This window comes from Equus caballus, chromosome 1 (genome assembly GCF_041296265.1).
Source record: "Equus caballus isolate H_3958 breed thoroughbred chromosome 1, TB-T2T, whole genome shotgun sequence".
Classification (NCBI taxonomy): domain Eukaryota; kingdom Metazoa; phylum Chordata; class Mammalia; order Perissodactyla; family Equidae; genus Equus; species Equus caballus.
The window spans coordinates 30,446,053-30,472,161 of NC_091684.1; the positions used below are offsets into that span (position 1 = coordinate 30,446,053).

At 38.8% G+C, this 26,109-nt stretch overlaps 1 protein-coding gene across 5 annotated transcripts in view; it reads left to right on the forward strand.

Annotated features, from left to right (window-relative positions):
* Positions 1-19,233, forward strand: part of ERLIN1 (ER lipid raft associated 1) — a 34,668-nt gene extending 15,435 nt beyond the window's left edge. For all 5 annotated transcript variants that reach the window (XM_023641011.2, XM_023641015.2, XM_070222958.1 and 2 more), the window contains 5 exons: positions 3,524-3,582; positions 5,730-5,821; positions 13,626-13,715; positions 14,654-14,733; positions 16,953-19,233. In XM_023641011.2, coding sequence (XP_023496779.1) covers positions 3,524-3,582; positions 5,730-5,821; positions 13,626-13,715; positions 14,654-14,733; positions 16,953-17,174 — 543 coding nt within the window. In that variant the 3' untranslated portion in view covers positions 17,175-19,233. The remainder of the gene's footprint in view (positions 1-3,523; positions 3,583-5,729; positions 5,822-13,625; positions 13,716-14,653; positions 14,734-16,952) is intronic.
* Positions 19,234-26,109: the final 6,876 nt, after the last annotated feature.

Consider the following 26,109-nt stretch of genomic DNA (forward strand, 5'->3'; position numbering starts at 1 on the left):
AATTGATTTAAATAAGTTATTATTTAATATGTTAATTATTGCAACTCTTTTAAATGCATAGGAAACATTTTCTCCTGGTTTTTTCTTTGCCATTTAACTCCCCCACTCCCCCCGCCACCCACCCCCAACAATTCTGAAGTTTTAAATTTTTATGTAGTGATTTTAGTATTTTTTCTTTATGGTGTTTTGTTGTGCTGGCATGCTTCAAGAGGCTTTCACCACTTTAAAATACAGAAATTTAGGTTAAATCAGAAATTACATTTTTTCCTACTTTTACAGTTGTATTTCTAGATTTAAATCTTTAATTCACCTGGAATCTATTTTGATGTCAGTTGTGAGGTAGGGCTCCAGTTTGGTAGCAACAATTTCAAACAGTGCCCTTTGTTTTGTATGCCAAATTCCATTATATAGTAGAGTCTTTTGGAGTTTTCTGTTCCATTGATCTGTTTCCTATTCTTTCATTAGTTGTTGAGCCCTTGGTCTTTGCCCATCAAATGTACTTCTCTGCTGTTTTTTCCTTCTTGTTAGTAAATGGCACCTCCTCCTCCTGGGACCAGTCTAGATCTGCGAGAGGCATCTTCAATAGCCCCTCACCCTTAACATTTAATCAGTGCCCATATCCTGCTGATTGTAGCACCAAAATCCAGCTGAAACTGTCCATGCCTCCATGTTCACTGCCATCTCCTTAAGCCAAACCACCATCTCGTACCTGGACTGACTTCCACAGTAACCTGTCTTGTTTCTCCGCTTCAGCTTTTACCCTTGTTCACATCATTTCTGCACAGCATCAAGAAGGATCTTTTAAATTTAGTTATATTTATTTGTTCTTTTTGTAAAAAGTTATTGAATAAAAAAAGTCCCTTTATAATATGTTTTTAAACTGATAGATCAAGACCTCCGTTGTTTGGTTTCATAAGTCTTGTTATAAAATAGTTTCTTACAATAGTTGGGAGGCATTTTTAGAACTTCGTGTCTATTTTTCAGCCTTCCTATTTTCATATTGCCATACGGTTATGATAATTCAACTTTTTATTCACTTTTAAAATCTAGTAAGACATCTTTTCAAAACTAATGACCTTTGATATTTCTGCCAGCATATTCTTTCAGATGAGTTTTCATTATTGATATTTTTAAGCTATATCAGGTACCTAAATTGGCATATAAGTTTTAAAATTAGGAACATAGTTTATGGCTTAACTTAATCATATTGTCATGATTTTTGTTTCTTTTAGAATTTCTGACCTAGGTGAGAAACTCATATCCTACATTAAATTAATACCCATCAATTTAATACGTTTTAATGCTGTTAAATGTATAGTCTTTTTTTTTAAGCATTGAGGAATGCAAATGATTTTGGGCAAATTTATTGTATATCTACAAGTTTGCTGAATTCACTGTCTCTAGTAATTTTTTTGGTTAATTTCCTTAAATTTTTGTATGTGTATGGTAAAAACACTTAACGTGATATCTACCCTCTTAACAAACTTTAAAGTGTGCAATACATTATTTTGACTACAGGTACAATGTTGCACAGCAGATCTCTAGAGCTATCTATCTTGCTTGACTGAAACTTTATGAATTTCCTTAGATTTTTTAGTTATATAATTATATCAAAATAAAAATCTTGATTTCTCCCTCCACATCCTAGTATTTCCCAGTCCCCAAATCATCCTATTTTAATTCTTCACATAACACTTAATAACTATCTGAAATTCTCTTGTTCATATTTTTGCTTTTTGTTGTCCCTTGTCTATTTTCTCCCTTTAAAATTTTAGATTCCTTGAGAGCACTCTTGCCTTGTTCATTGCTGTGCCCACAGTGCCTGGAACAAACAGCACTTGGCTCAGACTAGGTACCCAAGTAATAGTTGTTGTCGAATGAACATTCTCTGTAACAATCAGTGTTTTGATTTTTCCATTCTCTATATTTATGCCCCATTTTTCCTCTTGAACAACTACTATGGCAAATCAGAGTGGTGAAAATAAGCATCCTTTTAAGGGAGTGACTGTATTGTATGCTGGGTTTTCTGGTTTAAAATATATGCTTATAACCCAGGGGTCAGTTTCAACAGATATAGTCGTTTCATCTTTATTTTTCTCTTTCTCCACTCACTCTGTGTGTGTGTGTGTGTGTTGGCCATTGTTTTTGGATATATGTTTTGTCATTTTATTTCTTAAATCTCTTATGTGCACCTTACTCATGGTATCTGTTACAGTGGCGTTTATATTTTCACATACAGCAAGGTAGAAGTCTTAAGAAGACAGACCTGTTTTATGTTTCTTTTTATAAGACTAAAAAGATATGACTAGTCTAATTAAATGCAATATGACAGTGCTTCCCTTTGAATCATATTAAAAAGTGTTGGAAGTCATCTATATTTCTGGTAGTCACATAATGAAATCTGGCATCTCTCAGAAATTTCTGGTTCTGAGTTTTTGTCTTCCGGCTAGCTCCATGAGTTGTTCCGTTTGGCCTCACGTGCCTCACCTTCAACATGTAATGAGTTTTTCACCACAGTTCCCCAACTTCTCATTCCATTCCACTCTAATTCTGGTAGGTAGTTATGATAGTTCTCAAAATGACATACAGATTTGAGTGTTCCCTTTCACATAGGGAAGGCTATGTCCCTTAAAAGTTGTAGAAGTCTTCTTCAAGCCCTAAAAGAAGGCTATTTGTGTAAAGGCTTTGTGGCTTAAAATTTAGCCAGTTTGCAGAGAGAAATTGTAACTTTCTTCAGATCAGCAAAGTGTTTTATGTGCTTTTGCAGTGCAGGTTGGTGGTGAGGGATGTTTAGTAAAATCAAAAGCTTTTGAGCAATCGAGTGCTTGATTTAGAAAAGTCAGCCTTCAAAAAACTACACTTTCCAAGTAGATAATCTTAATTATGTCAGAGTACACTGTGGTTAGGGAAACAAAGTGTCTAGTAAACAACATCTACAAAGACAAGTAGACTTTGTTCTCAGTGAGATTTTAGGAAGAAAGAATGTAAACTGTTTTCCTTCAGCGTTAGTTAGTTCAGCGTTAGGCTGATTATTTACAGCCAGTACTGAGTGATTGCAGGTTTAGGAAGTGGTAAATTCAATTACTGCCCACTGTAGTAAGTTGCATGTACTGACCTGGGTTTTTTGTTTTTGTTTTTGTTCTTAACTGTTTCCTACTTTACAAATTAAATCTGGGAATTTTGCCTTCCTTCTGTTTCTTTGGTTTGCAGGTTTGAAAAGGAAATGAAAGTATCCAAGTAAAGAGCTTTGTGAAAGGTCGTTTAAGGGAGAACCTTGGAGTTTACTTCCTCAGTGGGTAGAGTGGTTTTTCCTGTAGCCACGCATTTTTTAAGGAAACAGGAAGCAGCTTGATTCCTGGTGTGGTGGCATGACAAGTAGATCTTCTGGTGGAATCCCCACGTGTGTTGTTAGGCAGCCATGTCGTGGTTGTTGTATTAGTTTCATTTGAGGAGCTCTTCTGTAGATTTAGTTTGAAGATTTGTTTTTCAAATATACTTTGGCTTTTTCATTTTTATTTTTTAGGCTGTGCGTGTTACAAAACCCAAAATCCCAGAAGCCATAAGAAGAAATTTTGAGTTAATGTGAGTAATATGCATGGGATCCCAATACATGTATTTAGGGCTGTCTACATATTAATATACAGCCTAGAGGAAACTTATACATGGGATACTGCACTCGGGAGTGGAGTCTATGTCTATATTCCATACTTTAATTGTAGTAATATTGCCTATTCTGGTATCTTAATTCCCATTACACGCTTTATTAGTTTTCTCTTTATGTATGGACATTTCAGGAGCAGCTTCAGGCGCTAAAGGTGCAGTTTGCTGTAGAACTATTGTTGGAAGCCTAAGGAGCTGTAATTTGGATGTGAATAATACCTTGACTTAAATATTAGTTGAGGAAAGAGAGTCCTAGTTGTTAAGGTTGTAGAGCGTGCCTCTATTGTCTTACTGTGTTATAATGGTTAGAATAGACACCTTATTAGTATACAGTTTGCTTTTCCATTGTATGTGACTGTATATCTAAAATTAGACCTGGATCTTTGTAATTTGTCTCTGGCGAAGCTTTGCCTGAATTGACTCCTGGTAGTCTTCTCTTTTATGTGTCCAGGACTGACTGGGACTGAGAAGTTACTTGCTTGACATGAAATTAGTTTCCGAGTATTTTAGAAGATCCCTTTTAGGGGAGTGCCTATTGCAGATGAAATGGCAATATTATTCTCATAGGACAGGTACTGAAAAGTAGAAACAAAAATCCTTAGGAAATTTGGGTGATATGTTAAGAGGAAAAATATGAAATGCTGGAGAAATAACTTAGCAAATGTCAAAAATACAACAGATGTATAAACACAGGGGGCCCAAGAAGTAATGATAATACTTCTTTATAGAGTGATATACTTTTGAGTCTTTATTGTTCCTAAGTCTGTATCTTCTATTATGCAGAGTTTTATTTTCTCTTTTTCATTGTAGAAAAGGAACTCTTCTCTTAAAACTATAAAGCACAGAGTGCCAGGCTGGATAGATCATGGGTCTGATCCATTTATAGAAAAAAAATTTTTATTGAAAGCTCAGGATGTCGTACACTTTAAATATGATAGCTTCCGGTGATGGAAAGATGAATACTATGTATTCTCTGCCCTCAACTTATAGTATCCAAAATATCATTTTATGTCTTTATCAGTGTTGGCAGGAGGAAAAGGGGAGAGTTTGGGGAGAAATGTTTTGGGGAAACTATTGGAGTTACTTTTCAGATAATTCTGGATCTTTGCTAATTTTATAGACTATTGGAATTTCGCAATTAAAAGCCACCTTGGGATCATCCAATCTGACCTCCCACTTAATAGTAATCTTTTTTTTGTACCATTTCTGCCATGTGGTCCCCTAGCCACCATTTGTACATGCTTAGTGATAGACCAGCCATTTTCATTATTAGAAAGCTCAGATTCTTAGAAAATTCTTCCTGACATTGAATCCCATTCCACCACCTGATAACTGCCACCTAGTTATATCTTCCATACGACAAATAGAGCCACTACACGAGAGTGTCTACCTGAAGAGGGGTTGAAATCCAGCTCCATTCTCATTGCCAAACCATGCACCTGAGGGACTGCAGCTTCCCAGAGGCTGGTGCTTTTTTTTTTTTTTTTTTGAAGATTTTATTTTTTCCTTTTTCTCCCCAAAGCCCCCCGGTACATAGTTGTATATTCTTCGTTGTGGCTCCTTCTAGTCGTGGCATGTGGGATGCTGCCTCAGCGTGGTTTGATGAGCAGTGTCATGTCCGCACCCAGGATACAAACCAACGAAACACTGGGCCGCCTGCAGCGGAGCACGAGAACTTAACTGCTGGACCACGGGGCCAGCCCCAAGAGGCTGGTGCTTTTTGCTGATCGGTCTAGAGGTACTGTATGGGCTAGCTGGAGGCCCAACAGCAAAGGATGCGTTTATATACTCCAGATACTTCCAGATCACAGCCTTTCGATGATACAGTTAGAGGAAAAGGCCAGACTAAAATTCAAATGTACTAAATTTAATTCCTGTGTCTGGGTGACGTTGGGAAAATCATGTAATCTTTCAACCTCAGATTCATTATAAGTAAAATAGAGTAACACTTCTCTTGCCTACCTTAATGGGTCAGAAAGTTCTTACTGAAAATGGTTTTCTGACTCACTATAAAATTACTGCCTATGACTGCACATCGTTTCTAATTTTTATGATATTTTGCTCCACAGGGAGGCTGAGAAGACAAAACTTCTTATAGCTGCACAGAAACAAAAGGTTGTGGAGAAAGAAGCTGAGACAGAGAGGAAAAAGGCTGTTATAGGTACTTGAATTTCTTTCTGAAATGGATGTCTCTAAGTACATGTGTTTGGAGTTTGTCCTGTTCTTGGTCAGTCTCGTGTTGGATATTGAAGGGACTCAAAGAAGATTGCATCACACGTAGTGGAGAATTCTGGAAACTCCTTGGTACATTCAGATGTCCTAAAGCCTTTAAAAGTAGATGAGGCTAAGATGGAGAAAGGCAAATGCCAGGTAATTTCACTCATATGTGGAAGATAAACATACACATGGGCAAAAAGAACAGGTCAGTGGTTCCCGGGGGAAGGGGCTGGGGGTGGGCACAGGAGGTGAAGGGGAGCACTTAAATGGTGATGAACAAGTAATAATGTACAACTGAAATCTCACAATGTTGTAAACTATTATGAACTCAATAAAAAAAAAGTAGATGAGGCTAGTCCTTAATGAAGTGCTTTGGTTCTCCACCATGTTATTGGCTCCCACTGTTGTCTTTTTCAAGGACAAGGAGAGTGGATAGGATTTTTGGGCAGCTCTATCCTCTGTGGAATAGGGTTTTTGTTTATACAGATTAAGAATAGGAAGTTTTTTGGCCAAAGCCTAGGATTATGGTGCGCATCCTTGCTATTGACATGCACCTGGTTTTATCTGGATAGACACATGTTGCAGTCTTGGAAAATGCAGCAGGATTGCTTAACAGGTCATTTTGAATCACGATGACTTCCCTAACACTCCAGATACTGTATATTAGACTGCCATCTTGGGCTCTCAGTTGTTTGTTTCTTGGGATACTGAAAGTTTAAGAAGTTTTTTATTAAATATTTCAAATATGAAGGAATGTACAGAGAACAGTATAATGAAAGCGTAACATTTTCCCGTATTTCCTTCAGATCATATTTTCTTTTAAGAAAAAGTTTATATATCTGTTTGAAGCCTCTTTCATACTCTTCTCTTGTCTTATTTCTTACCTGTCTTCTCACAGTAGCTTCTATTCTAAAGTTGATGTATATCTTTTCTGTCCATATTTTATACCTTTACTATCAGTATGTAGCAATAAACAATTCATAGAATTGTTTTAAACTCCAAAAATGGTGTCAAACTCTACTTTTTATTTTACAACTTGCCTTTTTTACTGACACTGTTTGAGTTTTGCTTACACTGATGTATGTAGATGTAGTTCGTTTGTACCTGCTGTGTGTTTCGTTCTATGAGTGAACCTCAGTTCATTCTGATGGATTACTGGTGAAGAGTTAGGAGGTTTCTAGTTTTTCCTTAATGTGGACAGCGCTGTAGTCAAGCCCTTATTCGTGCCTTTTTGTGTACATGCAAGAGTTTTCCTAGACTAGTGCTACTCAGTATGTGGTGTGGCTTGGTGTTCTGTCACCAGCTTTTTGTTTCTCATCCACAAGATGAGTACAGAAATTGAGAATAAGTCTTTAGAAGTTCTTAAAGTGTTTTAACACAGTAATTTTATGTCACTTGAATCTAATAATGAAAAACTGGAGCTTATATTTTTGTTTTTTAATATTTTTCCGAGTAATTAATTTTTATTATAATTTACAAAATATTAGTTCCTAACAGATTGAAATAGAAGGAAAAAAATGCTTTCCCACAGGTAGTTTGAGAAGCACCCCTCTAGAATGCATATCTCAAAGTAGAGTTGCTGGGTCATAAGGCGCACATGTTTTCAAATTTACAGCATATTGCCAGATTGCTCTCCACAGTTTTCTTCCATTTTACCCTCTCTTCAGCAGTGTTTGAGTTCCAATTTCTCTGCTGCCATATTCAGTTTCCATTTTTACACATCCCCCTCAACCCTTGGAGTTATCAGACTTTTAAAAATTTATGCCGGTTTCATGGTGGATGTGGTATCACATAATTTCAGTTTGAATTTCCGTGATTACTGGTAAAGTTGAATGCTGTTCATCGGTCAGTAAAGTTTCCTTTTTTCATACGTGAATTGCCTGTTGATGTCCTTAACCCATTATTTGATTACTTTTTTTGAACTGATTTGTAGAAGTTCTGTATATCTTCTGGATCTAATCCTTTCCCAGGTATATGCATTGCAAAGTCTTCTCTCTATTTGTAGCTTGTCTGAACTTTATGATGTCTTTGACATACATATATATAGTCGTGTGTCACTGAGACACATGTCTGAGACATGCGCATGTTCTGAGAAATGTGTCGTTAGGCAATTTCACTCTTGTGCGAACGTCATGGAGTGTACTTAGACAAACCTAGATCACATAGCCTACTACACACATAGGCTGTGTGGTACTAATTTTGTGGGACGAATGTTATATACGCACTCTTTCATTGACTGAAATGTCATTAGATGGTGCATGACTGTATTTAATTTTCATGTAATCAAATTCATCAGTGTTTTCCTTTCTGGTTTGTACCATTCCTATCTTGTTTAAGAATTCTTTCCCAACTCCAAAATAGTAACTTTTATTCTAAAAGTTTTAAAGTTTTGCTTTTCATATTTAGGTCTTAAATCCATCTGGAATTTATGTTAGTGTTTAGTGTGACATAGGAGTCCAGTTTTATTTTTTCCAAATGGCAAACCAATTGTCTTAGACTATTTGTTGACTGGTTCATTATTTCCTTTACTTATTTCTAATGCCACATCTGTCATATAACAAGATCCTATGTATAATTTGTTTGTGGCTAGAGCCTCTATTTTGTTTAAATTTCTTGGTCTCTCCTTCCCCAGGATTACCTTGTTTGAATTACTGTAGCTTTTAGGTTGTCTTCCTATCTGGGAGAGCAAATTTCTCCTTAACTTTTCCTCTTAACTGTTCTAACTGTTCCTAAAATTGTTTTGGATTATCCTATAATCCAAATAAATTCCTCCATATAAATTTTAGAACTAGCTCTTGTCAAGTTCTGTAAAATACTGTGTTGGGGTTTTGATTGGAATTGCTTTACTTGTTTACATGAATTTGGAGAGAATTAGAATATTTATGATAATGAGTCTTATAAATCTGTTATATTTCTCCATTTATGAGAAATGTCTTTCCAAAAAGGATCATAATTTTCTTCTTAAAGTCCTTGCACATTCTTTGTTAGAGATTTATTCCTATATACTCCTCAAGTCTTTTGCTATTATAAATAGGCTCTTTTTTGAAAGCACATTTTCTAACTGGTTTTTGCTTTTGTATAGGTATGCAGTTGAATTTTTTTTTTTAGCAATCTTCCTGAAAATGTTATTTCTGATAGTCTCTTGGATTTCCTCTGTGCGCAATCATCTCGTCTTCAGATCAGCACAGTTCTGGTTTTTTCTTTGTAGTCCCACGCCTTTTAGTTCTTCTTATCTTTTTGCTTTAGGCTGTGAAAAAGTGCAGTGTTGAAAAGAAAGATGGTGACAGGCATTCTTGTCTCGTTGCTGACTTTAATAGTCCTGATGATGTTTGCTGTACAGAACTTTCATCAGGTTAATGAAGTTTTTTTCTTTCTTGCTTGCCAAGAGTTTTTATCATAGAATTATAGAGTTTTTTTCTGTGTCTGTTGAGATGACCATGTCATTTTTCCTTTTAAAGCTGTTAATGTGGTGAATTATATTAACAGATTATCTTTTACTGAATTACTTTGTCTTCCTGGGCTACACCCACTGGGTCATGATGAAGGAGGTTCACCCTGATACATTTCTCTAGATGGCTTGCTGATAATTTATTCAAAATTTTTACTTTTATTTTCATAAATCAGATCAGCTGTAACTTTTTTTTCTTATACTCTTACTGTCAGGTTGGGTTTTTTGGTATCGTGGTTACCCTAGCCTCAAAGTGAGTTGGAGAGCGTTTCTTCTTTTTCTGTGTTCTGGAACATTTTATATAAAATATGTTTTATCTCTTCTTAGTAGGTCTGGTGGAACTCACTTCTAAAAACCATCTTGGTCTACTGGAATTTGTGCTTTTTTGTATCCTTGTTTGTTTTTGTGGTAACATTTAACCTACTGATTTAATTTTTATATTAAGTATAGGTCTGTTCAGGTATTTATTTCTAAGTCAGTTTGGTAGTTATGTTTTTCTAGAAGATTGTTTCGTCTGATATTTCAAATTTGGGGGCATAAATTTGTAGAATTGTCTTATGATTTTTAAAACCTTCTACCAAGCCTCTATGCCCCCTTTTCATTTCTCATATCATTTATTTGTGCCTTCTGTTTTGCTGGATCAGTTTTGCCAGAGGTCTGTCTTATTTTTCACTTTTTCAGAGCACTGGATCTTGATTTGGTTGATTCTATTGTCAATTTCTTTTCAATTGTATTGTTTACACTTATTTTTATTATTTCTTATACCTTTTTTGAGTTTACTCATTGGTTCTTTTCTAACTTTTTGAGTTATTTCTTTAGTTTTCAGTCTTTTCTAATGGAAATGTGTAAGATTATAAGTTTTCTTCTAAATTCTGCTTTAGTTAACATCTCACAAGTTTTGAAATGTAGTCCATTGAGGTTCAGTTTTAATTTTTTAAGAAACATTTCTGTTATGATTTCTTCTTTGCTTATTAATTATTAAAAGTGTATTTTTCAATTTCTGATGGAATTGGTTTTCAAAGGGCTACCTGTTTGTTGTTGATTTCCAACGTTATTGCACTGTAGTCAGAAAATAGGATCTGTTACATGGATTCTTAAATATTGAAATTTGCTTTGTGGCCTATCAGTACATGGTCCTTTTTTGGTAGATATTCTATGTGTGCTTGGAAAGATTGTATGTTCTCTATTTGTTGGATGCAGGTTTCTCTATATATCCATTAGATCAGGCCTATGAATTGTGTTGTTCACATCTTCTGTATTCTTCTAATTTTTGCCTTCTTGAGCTATCAATTATTGAGAGAGGTGTGTTAAAATCTCTCACTATGACCATGCATTTGTTGACTTGTAATGTTTTCTCTTTGTATGTCTTGCAGCTATATCATTAAGAGCATTCAAGTTCATGATTGTTATATCGCCCTGGAGAATTCTCCTGTTATATAAAAACCCTCCTTATCCCAAACATACGTTTTGGCTTAAGGTGTGTTTTGTCTAATGATAATATAGCTATGCCAGATTTCTCTTGGTTAGTTATTTTCTTGATGTATCTTTTTCCCATCCTTTTACTTTCAACTTTTCTATGTCATTATGTTTTAGGTGTGTCTCTTGTAAACAGCATATAGCTGGATTTTGTTATCTTATCCAATGTGAGAATCTGTCTTTTAACTGGTGAGTTTAGTCTTTTTATATTTATTATGGTTACTGCTATATTTGGATTTGTTTGTATCATTTAATTTTGTGCTACTTACCATGCATTTATTTTTTTGCTTCTTTTTCCCTTCTTTTCTGATTGGTATTGAATTGATTGAATTTCTTTTATTCTTTTCTTCCTTTTACTTGATCGGAAGTTGTACATTCTGTTTCTAGAATGTATAACTAGTCATTACCTGTAAAATGTTAACAAGCATTCCTGACTTGACAGAGTCTAAAGTTAATCGTTCTTTCCATCTTCTTCTTGAAAAATACCTTAGAATGCTTTAATTGTTATCACTGTTCCCCAATTTTACATAGTATTGTTGCCGAGTACTTTACTTTCATGTTGTTTTTATTCCCTCATTGATTATTATCATCATTGATTCTTATAGTAAACATTTATTTTGATTTACATGTTTTATGTAATTTCTTCCTCTCCATTGCTTCTGGCAATTCCTTCTGTTTTCTGCTAGTTTTTTTCAGTGAAGGCTAAGGAATGGGAGACTTACTGTCTTCCTTGGTCTGAAATGCTTTTATTTCATTCTTGAGTGGTAATTTAACCTACAGTTATAAGCCCAAATAAAGTTAGTTTTGTCATTTGGCAGTATTATTTCATTTTTGTTTGGCATCGTCTTCTCTTTTTTTTTTTAAGATTTTTCTCTTTGTCTTTGGGTGTTCTCCAGTTTCACTCTGTTGTGGCTAGGTAGAGAAAAGCTTACTTCTCACTGGCCTGGTGGGGAGAGTGTTTTAGTGTCATTGGAGTTAAACAGCCCTTTAGCTGTCTTGGTTTTATACAGCCGTCTCCATTCTAACGTCTCAAGGCCTCATCTCCTGGCCTGCGTGAGCAGTAACCCAAGTCCCTCCCCCTTGTCTAATGACCATGTCCAGGGCTGCTGCCATACAGGCTCTCAGCTCTCCCTGTGTTTACATCTCTTGAGGATCTCCCATTCTTTCTTATGATCTCAGCCATGCATTAAAAGACAAATTTGTTATGTTTTATCTAGCGCTTTAAGGTGCTGTTAACTAATGGGTTTCTTGTTAGCCTGCTCCACCATTTTTCTAGAACTAGACATCTGATCCTGCTCTTTATTGGTTTATCCCCATACATCAGAGAGCAGTGTTACCTGGAATTACCTCAGCTGTTCCCCTATGTCAAGACACCATTCTCTGGGTTCTAGCTCCACGCTTTGGATCTCTCACCTTTTATTCAAGTTCTATCTTGAGTTTCTGCTTATAGCTAAATTTCCAGCCCAGTTGAACATAGTAGTCTATTTTTAGGATGGTACGATATAGATTGATTTTAATCTGATGGAGAACTGGGAAGTTTGCCCTGGGGTGGTTGATAAAGAATACTGTCTTCTGGATGGAAGAAACCACTTGAAAATTTTCTTTCCATTATGCACTTCCCCCAGGGATGTGTTAAAATACTCATCTTCGGGGCTGGCCCTGTGGCCAAGTGGTTAAGTTCGCGCGCTCTGCTTCAGCGGCCCAGGGTTTCACCGGTTCGAATCCTGGGTGCAGACATGGCACCACTTATCAGGTCACGCTGAGGCAGCATCCCACATGCTACAACTAGAAGGACCCACAACTAAAAATACACATCTATGGACTGGGGGGCTTTGGGAGAAAAAGGAAAAGTAAAATCTTTAAAAAAAAAAATACTCATCTTCTTTAGCTGAAAAGGAAAATTGAGAATGTTCTTCAAGAATTGCAGTGATTGAACTGAAAGTGTAATTGGAGTCTTTCTTCCCTGGTCCTGGATCCTTGGGTTAGGCCAAAGATTTATGAACAGTGTTTTGTTTTCCCTACCTGTAACTGCCTGCTGCCACTTACTCGTTCAGTCCCAACACGTGTTTTCACGTTCTCAGGTGACTTGTCCTGCTTTCTCTTCTATCTTCTACAGCAGTTAGAGCACTCCTCCTGTGATAGCATTTTCATTGCGTCATTTCCCTGATGGGAAATAAATGTTAACTTAACAATTAATCCTGAGTATATCAAAGCTAAATTCCTTAGCCTGTCCCACAAGACGGGGGTCTTCTAACCCTCTTTCTATTATTTTTTGTTGTCTTGTCGTCTGGCTTCCTATCACCTCTTTCTGGTGACTTGCTCATCTGTACCTTCTTATCTTTGTTTGTGCTTTCTACCATGTCCTCCTCTGTCATGTCCGTTATTTTCTTTAAGATTTCTTCTAGAAGGCCTTCCTCTGTTTAAATTATCGTCCTTAGTCTTCTTTCTCCTGCCACGTTATATAAATTGTCCTGTGTTGCCATGCATTTATTTTGCTCTGTTTTTGTTCTGAGTACTTTCCTGAAGAATCTTTTTTTCCCTTTAGCTTGTGAACCGTTGCTGTTTAATCCCATGAAGGACTGGAACTGTTACCTTTTGTATTCCCCGTTCCCACAAAGCTAGCACTGTCAAGATAGAACTGTGAAGTAGGAAATAAATTCCCTTGTTTCTGTTAAGTTGTTTACAGTCTGGATAGATAAAACTTAATGAAACAATTAGCCCCTAAAATCTTATATAGTTAAACATTAGACTGTGTGCTGCTGATTCTAAGTAGCTCCAGAACTAGAGAAATGTTTTTGAATATGTCTTTTGTGTATAATTATAGAAGCAGAGAAGATTGCACAAGTGGCAAAAATTCGGTTTCAGCAGAAGGTGATGGAGAAAGAAACTGAAAAGCGCATATCTGAAATTGAAGGTACAGCAGGGAGAAGGGGGCTCCAACAGTCCTGGGCTGCCTCTGCCTCTGGGCCCAGGCCCCTGCGTGTCGGGGTGGGAAGGCCCAAGACAGAATAACCTAGTCTGGAGGAAGTAGCTGGCCTGATACTCCAGCCAAGTTTTTTAAAAATTGCCGTTACATATCTAGCTCTTGGTTTGGTTTGTGACTATGGGTAACTCAACCTTTGTTTTCTGTCCTTAAATTGGGGTTTTTTTGCTACCACTTTTTTCTCAGGCAAAGTATGAGAATTACCCATAATCAGTTATAAAGAATGTACAAGGAAAGAAACCCCACCCCCACCAGTTTCTTTTCTACCTGTCAGCCAACAAAATAACCAAAACATTAGCTGGGAAAAAAGAAGCCCCAGTTTTCACAGAGGTTCTCAAAGTCCTTGATTTCACATAGTGAGATGTTGGTGTTCTTAGCTCACGGTCTTGAAGACCAAACATTCAACCTCTTCTGCTTATTTACTGCTGCTTTCTATTATTCTGCATTAACTGGTTCTGTGTCAAGTTTGGAGGCGATGAGGACAGTGCAGTGAATAGAGTAGAGCTTTCAGATGAGTCTGGACCTAGTTCTTTTACTCGAAGCCTAGAGCCTGGGTGAGGTGTGAGGCTTTGGGTGATGGGGTGGCGGAAAGAAGGAACAACTTTAGGTGGGAAACGAAGTGGGCTCAGATGAGCTGAGAGTTACTCAACATTGGCAAGAGTTTCCCCTTTAAGAAAGAGCTGTCTGGGGACTGGGATTTGAAAACTGCTAATGTTATATGCCTTTAATAAGTAAAGTAAGTGATCGAAATACCAGGCAATGGAGAAAGGGACTCCTACTTAAGGTAGAGTCTGAATTCTTATCCAGCTGAGGAAATGGATTGCAACTTTCCTTTGTTTTAAACACCCTGACTCTTTTTTGCTTTCTAGATGCTGCATTCCTTGCCCGAGAGAAGGCAAAAGCAGATGCTGAATATTATGCTGCACACAAATATGCCACCTCAAACAAGGTGACTGGCTCTCCATGCCACTCTCCTAGTAATACACTTGGGGGTTTTTCTTTCCCTGGTAAGGGGCTCTAATGTGATAGAGGTGGTTTTATTCAGCGTCAAGGAAGGGTAGTTGCCATCACGCCCTCTAGAATCAGTCACTTAGCAAGACATACTGCACACTCATTGGGTAGGGAACTTTGTATAGTTCCTCAGAAAAGTGGAGAGCTGGGACAAAGGCAGGCAGATATACAGACAAAGGCCAAATGCCATTTGTGCATGCGTTTGTACTGCTGTGTGAGGGCTCGATAATCAGGAAAGTTGAGGGTCTTCTCCTGAAATGACAAGAGTGACAGAAGAGTAAAGTTCATTAAGAATTGCTTCCCAGATAAGGGAGCTCTTTTGGATAGATGCTAAGCTTGTTTAGGGCAGTGTTTCTCATCAGAGACATTCTTGGCATTTTGGGGTGAGACACTTTTTCATTGTTGAGGACTGTCTCTTGCATTATGGGATATTTTGATATAAATGTCGATAGTACTCACCAATTATTTTAACAATCAACACCCCATCCCAACATACATTCCCAAATGTCCCCAGTTGAGTACTGCTCATTTATTGGATTTAAAAAATGTTCTGGTCATGAGGAATTTCATGTGTCATAACTTGAGAAAGGAGATTTGGTGATGTATGGGTGAAGAGTTTTTGTGTAGTGACTAGAGTAAGTTAGGTCTAGAGAGTACAGGCCTGGTTAGTAGGAATTATTTAATTAAGAGGCAGCTAGAACCCCTATGGTATTTTGAGAAGGGAAGGATCTGAACAAGATTCATAAGGTTATCAGTTGTAGAGTAGATTGGAACAGAGAAGAGTTGAGAAAGAGATTGCTAAGGTGTATGATGCAGCTTGAAGGATTAGAGTCAAGATTTAAGGTATAGACAGTGCTTAAACACTTTTGATTTAGAAAGAAACAACATAATCTGTATTCAGAAGAAATGATAAGACATGATAGGTAAAAGAATGAGAGTTGTCAGTACTTTGAAATCCAGTGTAAATTTAGAAATAAACTTAACATATTGGAGGACACAGCTTTATACAAACAGAATGGAATTTGGTCAAGATGAAGGCAAGATGAGAAATTGCACTTTACAAAATTAGCAATCCAAGTCTGTCATGGGAGAAGCTGGCTAGGCATAAGTGTCAAGACTTTGTCATCGAGGTCTGCCTTATGCTGAAAGGGGCAGTAGTTTTATGCCATTTTGAAAAATGCTCTTCAGATATTAAGCTATATTAATAAGGCTTCAGGAAGTAATTTGGTCATGCACTGTTACCAGATTTGATGGCAGTGTTTCAGCAGAGGGTATGAATCACCTGGAGAGGGTGGGTCCAGGGAGTGAAAGATAGCAGAGGGCTGCAAAGACGAGATGGGCTTTTGCCTGGAGGAGATGCTGGGACTTGAGATGAGGAGAGGACACTAAGGAGGGTTCTGAGGGGCTTATGGAGGAGTGTATTCCAGGGAACATCGGAGGTGAGTTTTAATCAAACCCAAAGAGATTTTGGTTGAGTGTGTCTTGGCATCATGATTCAAACAAACAAAACCCTGTAACAGGTTGAGAGATCTGATGACTGACAAACATGTGTCCATCACAAACGGTTTAAACATCCAGCTTCTGGGTAGAAGCAAGAGACCACACCAGGTGATGTCTTGAGATCTTTTCCAGTTCTAGAATGTGGTCAAGAAGAGCAGAATCACAGATGGTTGATTATAAGGTTATAGCCGGGGCCCTTCCTTCGAACCTCTGCCACTTTCATCCATTGACCTGCTCACCTCTCAAGAGAACCAGCAGAAGTTCCAGGCTGATTCCAGGTTGCATTCAGCTAGATGAAATGAGAAAGCATGTGGGAAACTATAAGCCCCAAGTCACTATAGAAATGTTAGTTATTATCATTACTTAGTGAGTTATCATTTATTGTTCCCCAAAACCCCCCTCCCCAATCCTTTTTTTATTGCAAAATGAACAGCTGCTCCTTCTTTAAGACAGGTGCTTGTTGAACGAACTTCAAGTCTGGAATATAGCGGTTAATGTGAAAGCCACACTTCCAAATGAGAGAGGGTCGTTGGCAATGATTCAGAGTTGAGTAATGCTATTCAGGAAAGCAATAGGGAAAATACGTGTAAAGAAACAGAGAGATGACTATTGCACCAAAGTGTCTTGATCCCTTTGCTCTTGTTTGCCCCCACACAGCACAAATTGACCCCGGAATATCTGGAGCTCAAAAGGTACCAGGCCATTGCTTCCAACAGTAAGATCTACTTTGGCAGCAACATCCCTAGCATGTTCGTGGACTCCTCTTGTGCTTTGAAATATTCAGATGTTAGGACTGGAAGAAAAAGCTCTCTCCCCTCTAAGGAGGCTCTTGAATCCTCTGGAGAGAGCACCATCCAGAACAAGGAGAGCACAGGTTGATGCAAGAGGTGGAAACGTTCTCCCATATCAAGACGTGGCCCAAGGGGTTAAGTGGGAACAATGGTTATACGACTCTTCAGATTTACAGAGAACTCGTGCTCCGTCTGTTCTGCCTCTCCTGTGATAGTCCTGGTTTATCAGCTGTTTGCAGGATAGAGCCAGCTGTCTGGCTCTCAAATGGTCTTTTCAGCCGCAGTTTGATCAAGTATCCTGTGTTCCTTCCTAAACTGGTCCTCATGAATGAGGGAAAGTCTGATGCTAAGATACTGCCTGCACTGGAATGTTAAACACTAAATACATAACAAGCTGTGTTTTTCTAAGCTGAGATCTATTGAATAATGTTTACACTGGTCCCCGGGGAAATGTGTGCTCAACCATTCAAGAGATAGGAGGCCAGAGAGAAGACATCCAGGATGTGGTAAGTATAAAGAAGACTGATTACACCTGGGACCCAGGCTCTCTCTTGGGGTCCAATGCCAGCGTTCATCTGTGTGATTAGCATCCAGTCCACTGAAGTTCCCCAGGAAATGATCTGCCACTTGAGCAACCCTTTACTTGATATGATTGCACCTTTTTGTTTTTCCTACAGTGGAGTTGGTGGCCTACTGGGACATGCACCTTGCCACCCAACCAGAGATTCCTAATCACTAGTTTTTTGCATTAGAAGGCTCAGAGATAGAGCTTGGTTTGAAGTTTTGGATGAGATGAAACCTCTGCTTTGAACCAAAGCTCTAGGGCCCTGCATGCCCTTCCATTGGGTGATGACTGTCTGTGTCACTGCCCCAGGCCGTGTGCGACTAAGATGCCTGGTTTTTAGCCACAGACAGCTCATGTCACCTCTGAGCTCTGGCTGGCCAAGAGCAGGACAGGGCTTTAACCAGAAATAGGAGCAGCATACAATTCCTTGCTGTTTACTGCACAGTATTGTATCATAACTGCAGGAAGTTTTTATTTTTAAAACTGGATTTGGGGTACATTCATTTGCCCCAGTACCTCTGCCTGAGGGCCAAATGCTAGGGCTGCCTTGGTTACTAGCACACTGATTCTCCTTGACATTGTTCACCAGGAGCCTGCATTCTTAAGAGTAACTTAGAAAGCATCCTATGTCATCTTTGTCTCCTTCTCTCCTGGCCCTGAGATGCTGAGATCAAAGTTGTTCTCCAACTTTTATCTTCCCTGGGAGATAGGATTCCACTGAGTTCCTGAGCAGCCAGTGGATTTAATCTTCCCTGAGAGGATGACAGAGTTAGCCTATGGCTATGGGAGACCTATTTCCTCTGGACCTTTTTTCCCTTGAGATTAACTCTCCTGAAACAGTGTGCCCCATAGTTAAGCCTGAGTTTGTGCAGCTTGTTAAGACCCCTTTTCAACACACTATGTTCAAGCCAGACAGAGGAGTCATGGGACCACTTCCAGAAACCTTTCAGCCGACTGTCAGTCCGGTCAGTCTCATGACAGCTTGTAGATTGTGCCAAATACTTTATATGGGAAAGAAATCCCAGATTTGGGTGGGTCTTTTCCTTGGGCCTTATACTGTAGAGGCATTTGTAATATCAAGAGAATCATTTTTTCATTTTTACTCATTTAATGATTTACATTCTCTTTATGAATGAATTTTGTGTTCTCCAGCCCTCCTGAGAAGAACTTCTGAACTATAAAAATCAACTCTTCACCTGTCATATTGTTGCTGCAGATAAATAATGATTATTATGGGAACCTGGATCATTGACCTTTGTGCTTTCATTCCTAGAGATGTTTCCTATTCCCATGAGCTAAAAGCTGTTGCCCCAAAGTGATGGATGTGAGTTTTCTTAGAAGCCACAGGCCCTGGTGGCAGAGTTGAGAAGCAAGGAAATAGTGTTGTGACGTTTTAAAGAAAGTACTTCCAGTTAAACTCCCCACGGAGTGTGCGTCCCTGTGCTCTCTCGAGCTCTAAGTCTGTCCCTCCTTCAGGGATGTTCCTTTTGGCAAATATACACTGTAATCTTGAGGTCTAAATTTATATGTGAAATGCTACCTTTTTTTAAAAAAGAAGCTAAATAAAATTATTTTACTATCAGTGATTTCTGTTTTTTTCCATATGTCTCTGTTCTTTTCTCTTGTTTTACCATGCTCCTAAGACTCGTGCCCATTTCAACTAGGCAGCCAGTTCATTTAGTTTAACATAACTATAGAGGCTTTCCTCATACGCTTCCCAGAATACTGTCTCCTCGGTATAAGAATTTTAAAAGCAGGGTTCCCACTCTTTCCTGACTCTCAGAATTTAACAAGGGACATTCTGCTTCTTTGGGATGTAGCCAGCTGCAGAGGAGGGAAGGGAGCGAATGGGGCATTGTGCCTGCTGAAGACGGCCTGAGAGCTGAAATACTTAGCCTGAGGAAGGAGGGAGGCGGTTATCCCAAGGCAGAGCAAGGACAAATTGTATAAATTAGAACTGACAACGAATGCTATGATGTAACTGCCTTCACTGATTCAGATGTTAGCCCAAGAGCCGGAGTCGGATCTGCTCTTCCCAAGCTCTCATCGTTCTATCCTGGGGATGATTTCACAGTGATGTCGGGGCAGCAGGGCCTGATAATTGGGAGTTTTGGGGAAGCAGCCCTTTACTCAGGGTCCTTGGGATCCAATCCCATAGTATCCTACATCTGCTGCTGCAGGCCAGGGAAATTTAGCTCATTCAAACCAATTATCCTGTAGGATTTTGGTAGGTATTAAAATGAAATAATTTAGGGGCTGACCCAGTGGCCTAGTGGTTAAGTTCACATGCTCCACTTGAGCGGGATCCGAGGCATGGACCTACATGCTTTTCATGAAGCCATGCTGTGGTGGTGTCCCACATACCAAATAGCGGAAGATTGGCACAGACGTTAGCTAAGGGACAATCTTCCTCAAGCAAAAAGAGGAGGATTGGCAACAGATGTTAGCTCAGGGTTAATCTTCCTCACCAAGACCTAAATAAATGATTTAGGATTAGGTGATTTCTGCTTCTTGCTGTGGGGAAGGAATTTTGTGAATTAGAAGTTGTGGCTTCTAATTGCTTTAGGATTAAGTCCAAAGTGTGTACGTAGAAGGCCCTTCGTGATCTGGCCCTCACTGACCTCTCCAGTGCAGGTCCTTCAATATACCTTCTCTGTTTCTTTGCATGTACTGTTCCATCTGCCTGGCTCGCTTTCCCTTGCTTATAGCTCCAAATTCCCTTTGCTAACTCCTAATGAGTCTTCACCTCCTCAGTGAGGTCACCCTGAACTGTTTGCTCAGGTCAGCACCCCACGTTTCTCCCTTTGTAATACTCCACACACCTCACATTACCTGCCTGATGTCTGTTCTCACAAACGTTCAGCGCTTTGGGGTCAGGCAGTGTAACTGCTCTCCTCTGGGGTGGTATCTACTGCTCATGCCTGCCGGTGCCTGGCCCATGTGAGTTGGTCAGTTTTTTTACATGAAAGAACAAAAGGATGCATGTGAAAAGCAGGTAAGTGAGTAGTGGAGGGAAAAAGGACAGAGAAGTTAGACTGGAATGTCCATGTCAGGACTTAATGTGTAACCGTGGAAAGTTACCTAACGTCTCTGAACCTGTTGATGCATCCTTGCAGGGCTCTTCAGGGAGTTCCGCAAGATACATTTATGCACCTAATGCTCTGTGTGTGGTCATTGTTGGGGTGCATTAGTTCACCTAGTCTGTAGGAGTCAATGTATGTCTCTCTGAGTAGACTAAGTTCCTGCAGTGGAGTGGGCACAGTGCCTGATACATACAAGTGCATCATAAAACACTGAATTATGTCTTCAGCAGCTATGAGCTAAGCTAGTTGGATTTTAAACCTCAACCACAGCCTTCCCGGAATATCTCAACAAACTGGGCCAGCTTCTCAGCTTTCTCCTGGTCTCTCATCTTTGTATAAGCATTTAGAACTAAATTACTGTTAATTCATTGCTCACTCCGAGTTTCCATTATTACATGGACCATAACTCAGAATCACATTTTACTTGTTTTCCTTAGCATGTTTTTTGGAGTTAGTACCTTTCTTTCCTTCTTTTTTTCCTATTTTCTCTCTTTATTCATTTTTCTACTTTCCATCAGCTGCAAACTAAATGTATCCCTCTAAAGTTCGTATGTTGAAGTCCTAATCCCCAGTGTGGTGGTATTTGGAGGTGAGGCCTTTGGAAAGTAATTAGGTCATGAGGATGGAGCCCTCGTGAATGGAATCAGTGCCCTTAGAAGAAGAGACATGAGAAAGATGCCTCAGCCATGTGAGGACCCAGCAAGAAGGCAGGCATCTGCAAAGCAGGAAGAGGGCCCCCCCCGCCAGGCACCGAATCTGCTAGTACCTTGTTCTTGGTCTTCCCAGCCTCCAAAACTGAGAGAAATGTTTAAAATACCCAGTTTATGGTATTTTGTTATGGAAGCCCAAGCAGACTAAGACACCATCTATTTTTTTATCTTCCTTTCTTCCTATATTTATTGGGCAGCCAGTATGTGCTAGTTGCTGAGGCAATGAAAAGGCTTATAGCCTTATGTGGAGGGTGGGGTGATATAGCAAATAATAGGCAAGTATAATAGCGTGGTAAGTACCACAGCAGAGTGGACTGTGGCCCGAGGGGCACAAATGAGGGTCAGCCCAGTCCTGGTGGTTTCTAGGAGGCAACGTCAGATCTGAGCCAAATTTTTAAGGATGGGCGGGAGGCAGCCAGCCAGATGAAGAGAGTGATGGTGATGGTGGAATGTGTTCCAGGTAGTGGGAGCACCAGGTGCTATTGCATTTTAAAATGCAGTTCACTGGGTCCCTTGCCTCAACAGTGCTGTGCGTACACTTCACATGTTGTTTTTCACTGCAGGGATCCTGGCATGCTATGGAAGCTGCAATCATTCTGCACGTGTGCTCAACTCAGATATGCACAAGAATTAATATCCCCAGGGACAACCCTCAACCAGGGGGAGACAGGAGCACAAATGGTCAGAGAATGTGACTCCTAAAACCTTTTAAGTCGAGACAGCAACCCTCCTGACACAACAGGAGAAACAATGTGAACATCAAATAAATACAATTCAACAAACATTCCAGGAAACCTAACGTGTAAAGTATTGGACCAACAGTGAACAAAACAATAGTGAATATGACAGGTGTAGTCCCTGCTCTCTTAGAATCAACAGTCCATGAGCAGGTGGCCTTAATCAAAGAATTCCAACTATAATAAGACTATATAATGGGAGAAATGTAGTGCTAGGAGTGTGTAAAAAAAGAAGGGGAAAATAAAGAGTGAGAAAGTGTGCTAGCTATTAAAGATCAGGGGATAACAACAATACAAAGAAAGCCCAATTTTAAAATAGACAAAAGATCTCAATAGACATTTCTTCAGAGACGATATAGAAATGGCCAAGAAGAACATGAAAGATGTTCAATATCATTAGTCATTAGGGAAATGCCAATCAAAACCACAATGAGATATCACTTATACCCATGAGAACGGCTATGACAAAGACAGACAGTAAGTGTTGGCAAGGATATGGAGAAATTGGAATCCTCAGACATTGCCAGTAGGAATGTAAAATGATGCAGCCACTTTGGAATACATTTTGACAGTTCCTCAAAATGTTAAACATAGAGTTACCATATAACCCAGCAATTCCACTTTTAGGTATCTACCCAAAAGAGTTAAAACATGTCCACACAAACTGAACCGTATACTTAAAAGGGTGAATTGTGTGGTATGTGAATTATATCTTAATAAAGCTGTTATGAAAGAATAAAGTCTTGGGAGATAGTGTGAAGACCTCAGTCCAAGAACATTCTAGGAATGGAACAAAGTTTAATATAGGCACAACATTATTAGTAAGAATGGGAGCACCGAAAGATGAGACTGGTGAGGTAGGTATCAAGAGAGGGAAAAGTAGAGGGACATCATAGTGGATCTTTAAGTCTTGTTACATATCAGTGACTTTTTTCCCAAAGGCTAGAAACAAATCTTTTGAGCAAAACCTTTCAGAATTTAAAATTAAAAACACAATACCATTTATATTACCACCCAAAAACATGAAATACTTAGGTATAAATCTAACAAAATATGTACAAGATCTATATGAGAAAAAAATGCAAAACTTTGATGAAAGAAATCAACTAAATAAATGGAGAGAAATTCCATGTACACGGATAGGAAGACTCAATATTGTCAACATGTTACTTCGTTCCAACTTGATCTATAGGTCCAACGCAATCCCAATCAAAATCCCAACAAGTTATTTTGTGGATATTGACACACTGATTCTGAAGTGTATGTGGAGAGGCAAAAGATCCAGAATAGCCAACACGATAGTAAAGGAGAAGAACGAAGTTGGAGGACTGACATGACCTTACTTCAAGACTTAATATAAAACTACAGTAATCGAGACAGTGTGGTATTGGCAACAGAATAGACAAACATATCAGTGGGACAAAATAGCCCCGAAATAGACCCACATAAATATAGTCAACTGATCTTTGACGAAGGAGCAAAGGCAATACAATGGAGAAAAGATAGTCCTTTCATCAAATAATAGTAGAACAATGGGACATCCACATGCAAAAAAATGAATCTAGACACAGCCCTTACACCCTTCACAAATATTAACTCATAGTGGATCATAGACCTAAACGCAAAACGCAAAACTATAAAACTCCTAGAAGCTAACAGAGGAGAAAACCCAGATGAGTTTTTAGATACAACACCAAACGCACAACCTATGAGAGAATTGATAAGCTGAACTTCATTAAAATTAAATTTTTCTGCTCTGCAAAGACAATGTCAAGAGAATAAAAAGACAGACTGCGAGAAAATATTTACAAAAGACACAGCTGATAAAGGATTGTTATCCAAATATACAAAAGACTCTTAAAGCTTAACAATAGGAAAAATAAACAACCCAATTAAAAAGCTAAAGGGGCTGGCCTAGTGGCATAGTGGTTAAGTTCGTGCTTCGCTTGGGCGGCCCAGGCTTCGCAGGTTCGGATCCGAGGCACAGAACTAGCACCACTCATCCAGCCACGTTGTGGCAGCATCCCACACAAAGTAGAGGAAGATTGGTACAGATCTTAGGTCCGTGACAATCTTCCTCAAGCAAAAAGAGGAAGATTAGCAACAGATGTTAGCTCAGGGCCAATCTTCCTCACACACACACAATGAGCCAAAGACCTTAGCAGACACTTCACGAAAGATGGTATATGGTGGCAAATGGAAAAATGTTCCACATCATACGTCATCAAAGCAATGCAAATTAAAGCAACAATGAGATACCACCATACACCTATTAGAATGGCCAAAATCCAGAACTCTGACAACACCAAATGCTGGTGAGGATGTGGAGCAACAGGAACTCTCATTCGTTGCTGACTGGAATGCAAAATGGTATAGCCGCCTTTGCAAGACAGTTTTGTCTTACAAAACTAAACATACTCTCGCCATATGATCCAGTAATTGCAATCCTTGGTATTTGCTCACATAAGTGAAAACTTATGCCCACACAAAAACCTGCACACAGATGTTTATAGCAGCTTTATTCATATTTGCTCAAACTTGGAAGCAACCAAGATGTCCTTCAGTAGGTGAATGGATGAGTAAACTGTGGTACATCCAGACAATGGAATGTAATTCAGTTCTAAAAAGAAATGAGCTGGCAAGCCAAGAAGAAGTATGGAGAAAACTTAAATGGATATCACTAAGTGAAAAAAGCCAATTTGAAAAGCCTACATACTGTATGAGTCCAACTCTATAACGTTCGGGAAAAGGCAAAACTATGGCGACAGTTAAAAGATCAGTGGTTGCCAGAGGTTAGAGGGAAGGAGGGATGAATAGGCATGGCACAGGGCACTGTTAGGGCGGTGGAAACACTCTGAATGATACTATAATGGTGGATATATGACATTACGCATTTGTTAAAACAACACCAGGAGTGAACAGTAATGTCACCTGTGGACTTTGGATCGTAGTGATGTGTCATTGGTTCATCGCTTGTGACAAACATACCACTCTGCTGTGCAATCTCGATGGTGGGCGACGGGGAGCGTATGGAACTCTGTACCTTCCACTCAATTTTACTGTGAACCTAAAACTACTCTAAAAACATTGTCTTAATAATAAAAGAAAAAGTCTATTAAAAAGCAAAAGCTTTCAAGATTTTTAAGCAGGGGAATAATATGATTAGGTAGTTATAAAACCGCCCTTCCCTGGTATGTTTACCAACGCATTCTATTTATTCACTTGCTTTCAACATTCAAAACATTACGGTTCTAACTTTTCAAATATTTCAAAGTCAATCATTCACCTCTCTGTGAAATGTCTGCAAATGCATACTTGCAAACAACCCAGCAAAAGCATCAGTGGAGCTGTTTCCACAGAAGGTGCTGGAAGGAATACAGAACCGTACGTGAGGTCCCTAAGCTGATTACTTCTATCTCGGTTCTTCTCCATGCACAAACCCATCATTGACGGTGGCTCCATCCCCGTGTCCTGGCCTGAGGTTACTGAATACATGAATGTAGGCTAACTAATAATTTTGTTTAATGGAAGTAAATGGTCTGCTGTAGAAAATACAGAGAGGTGGCTCTGAAATGGGTGAAAATAGTAAAGTTGAAACCATTTAATGAAGAATTTTAGTGCTTAATAGAGTTTTAGTTTGCTATAACAGGTAATAGGAAACCACAGTAGACTTTTTTTTTAGATTTTTAAAAAGATTTATTATAGTAAAAATTCTCCCAAAAATAATGTATAGACTGAGACATTACTATTAATAGTAGGATTATCCCAAAGAATAAATCGATAAGAGCCTTAATTATTTTAAATGCAAATACAAATGAGATAATATTTTTAAAACACCAACTCAATAAAATTTCCTTTTTCTTTATTGTAAAATATACATAAAATTTACCATTTTAACCATTTATAGTGTACACTTTAGTGGCATTAG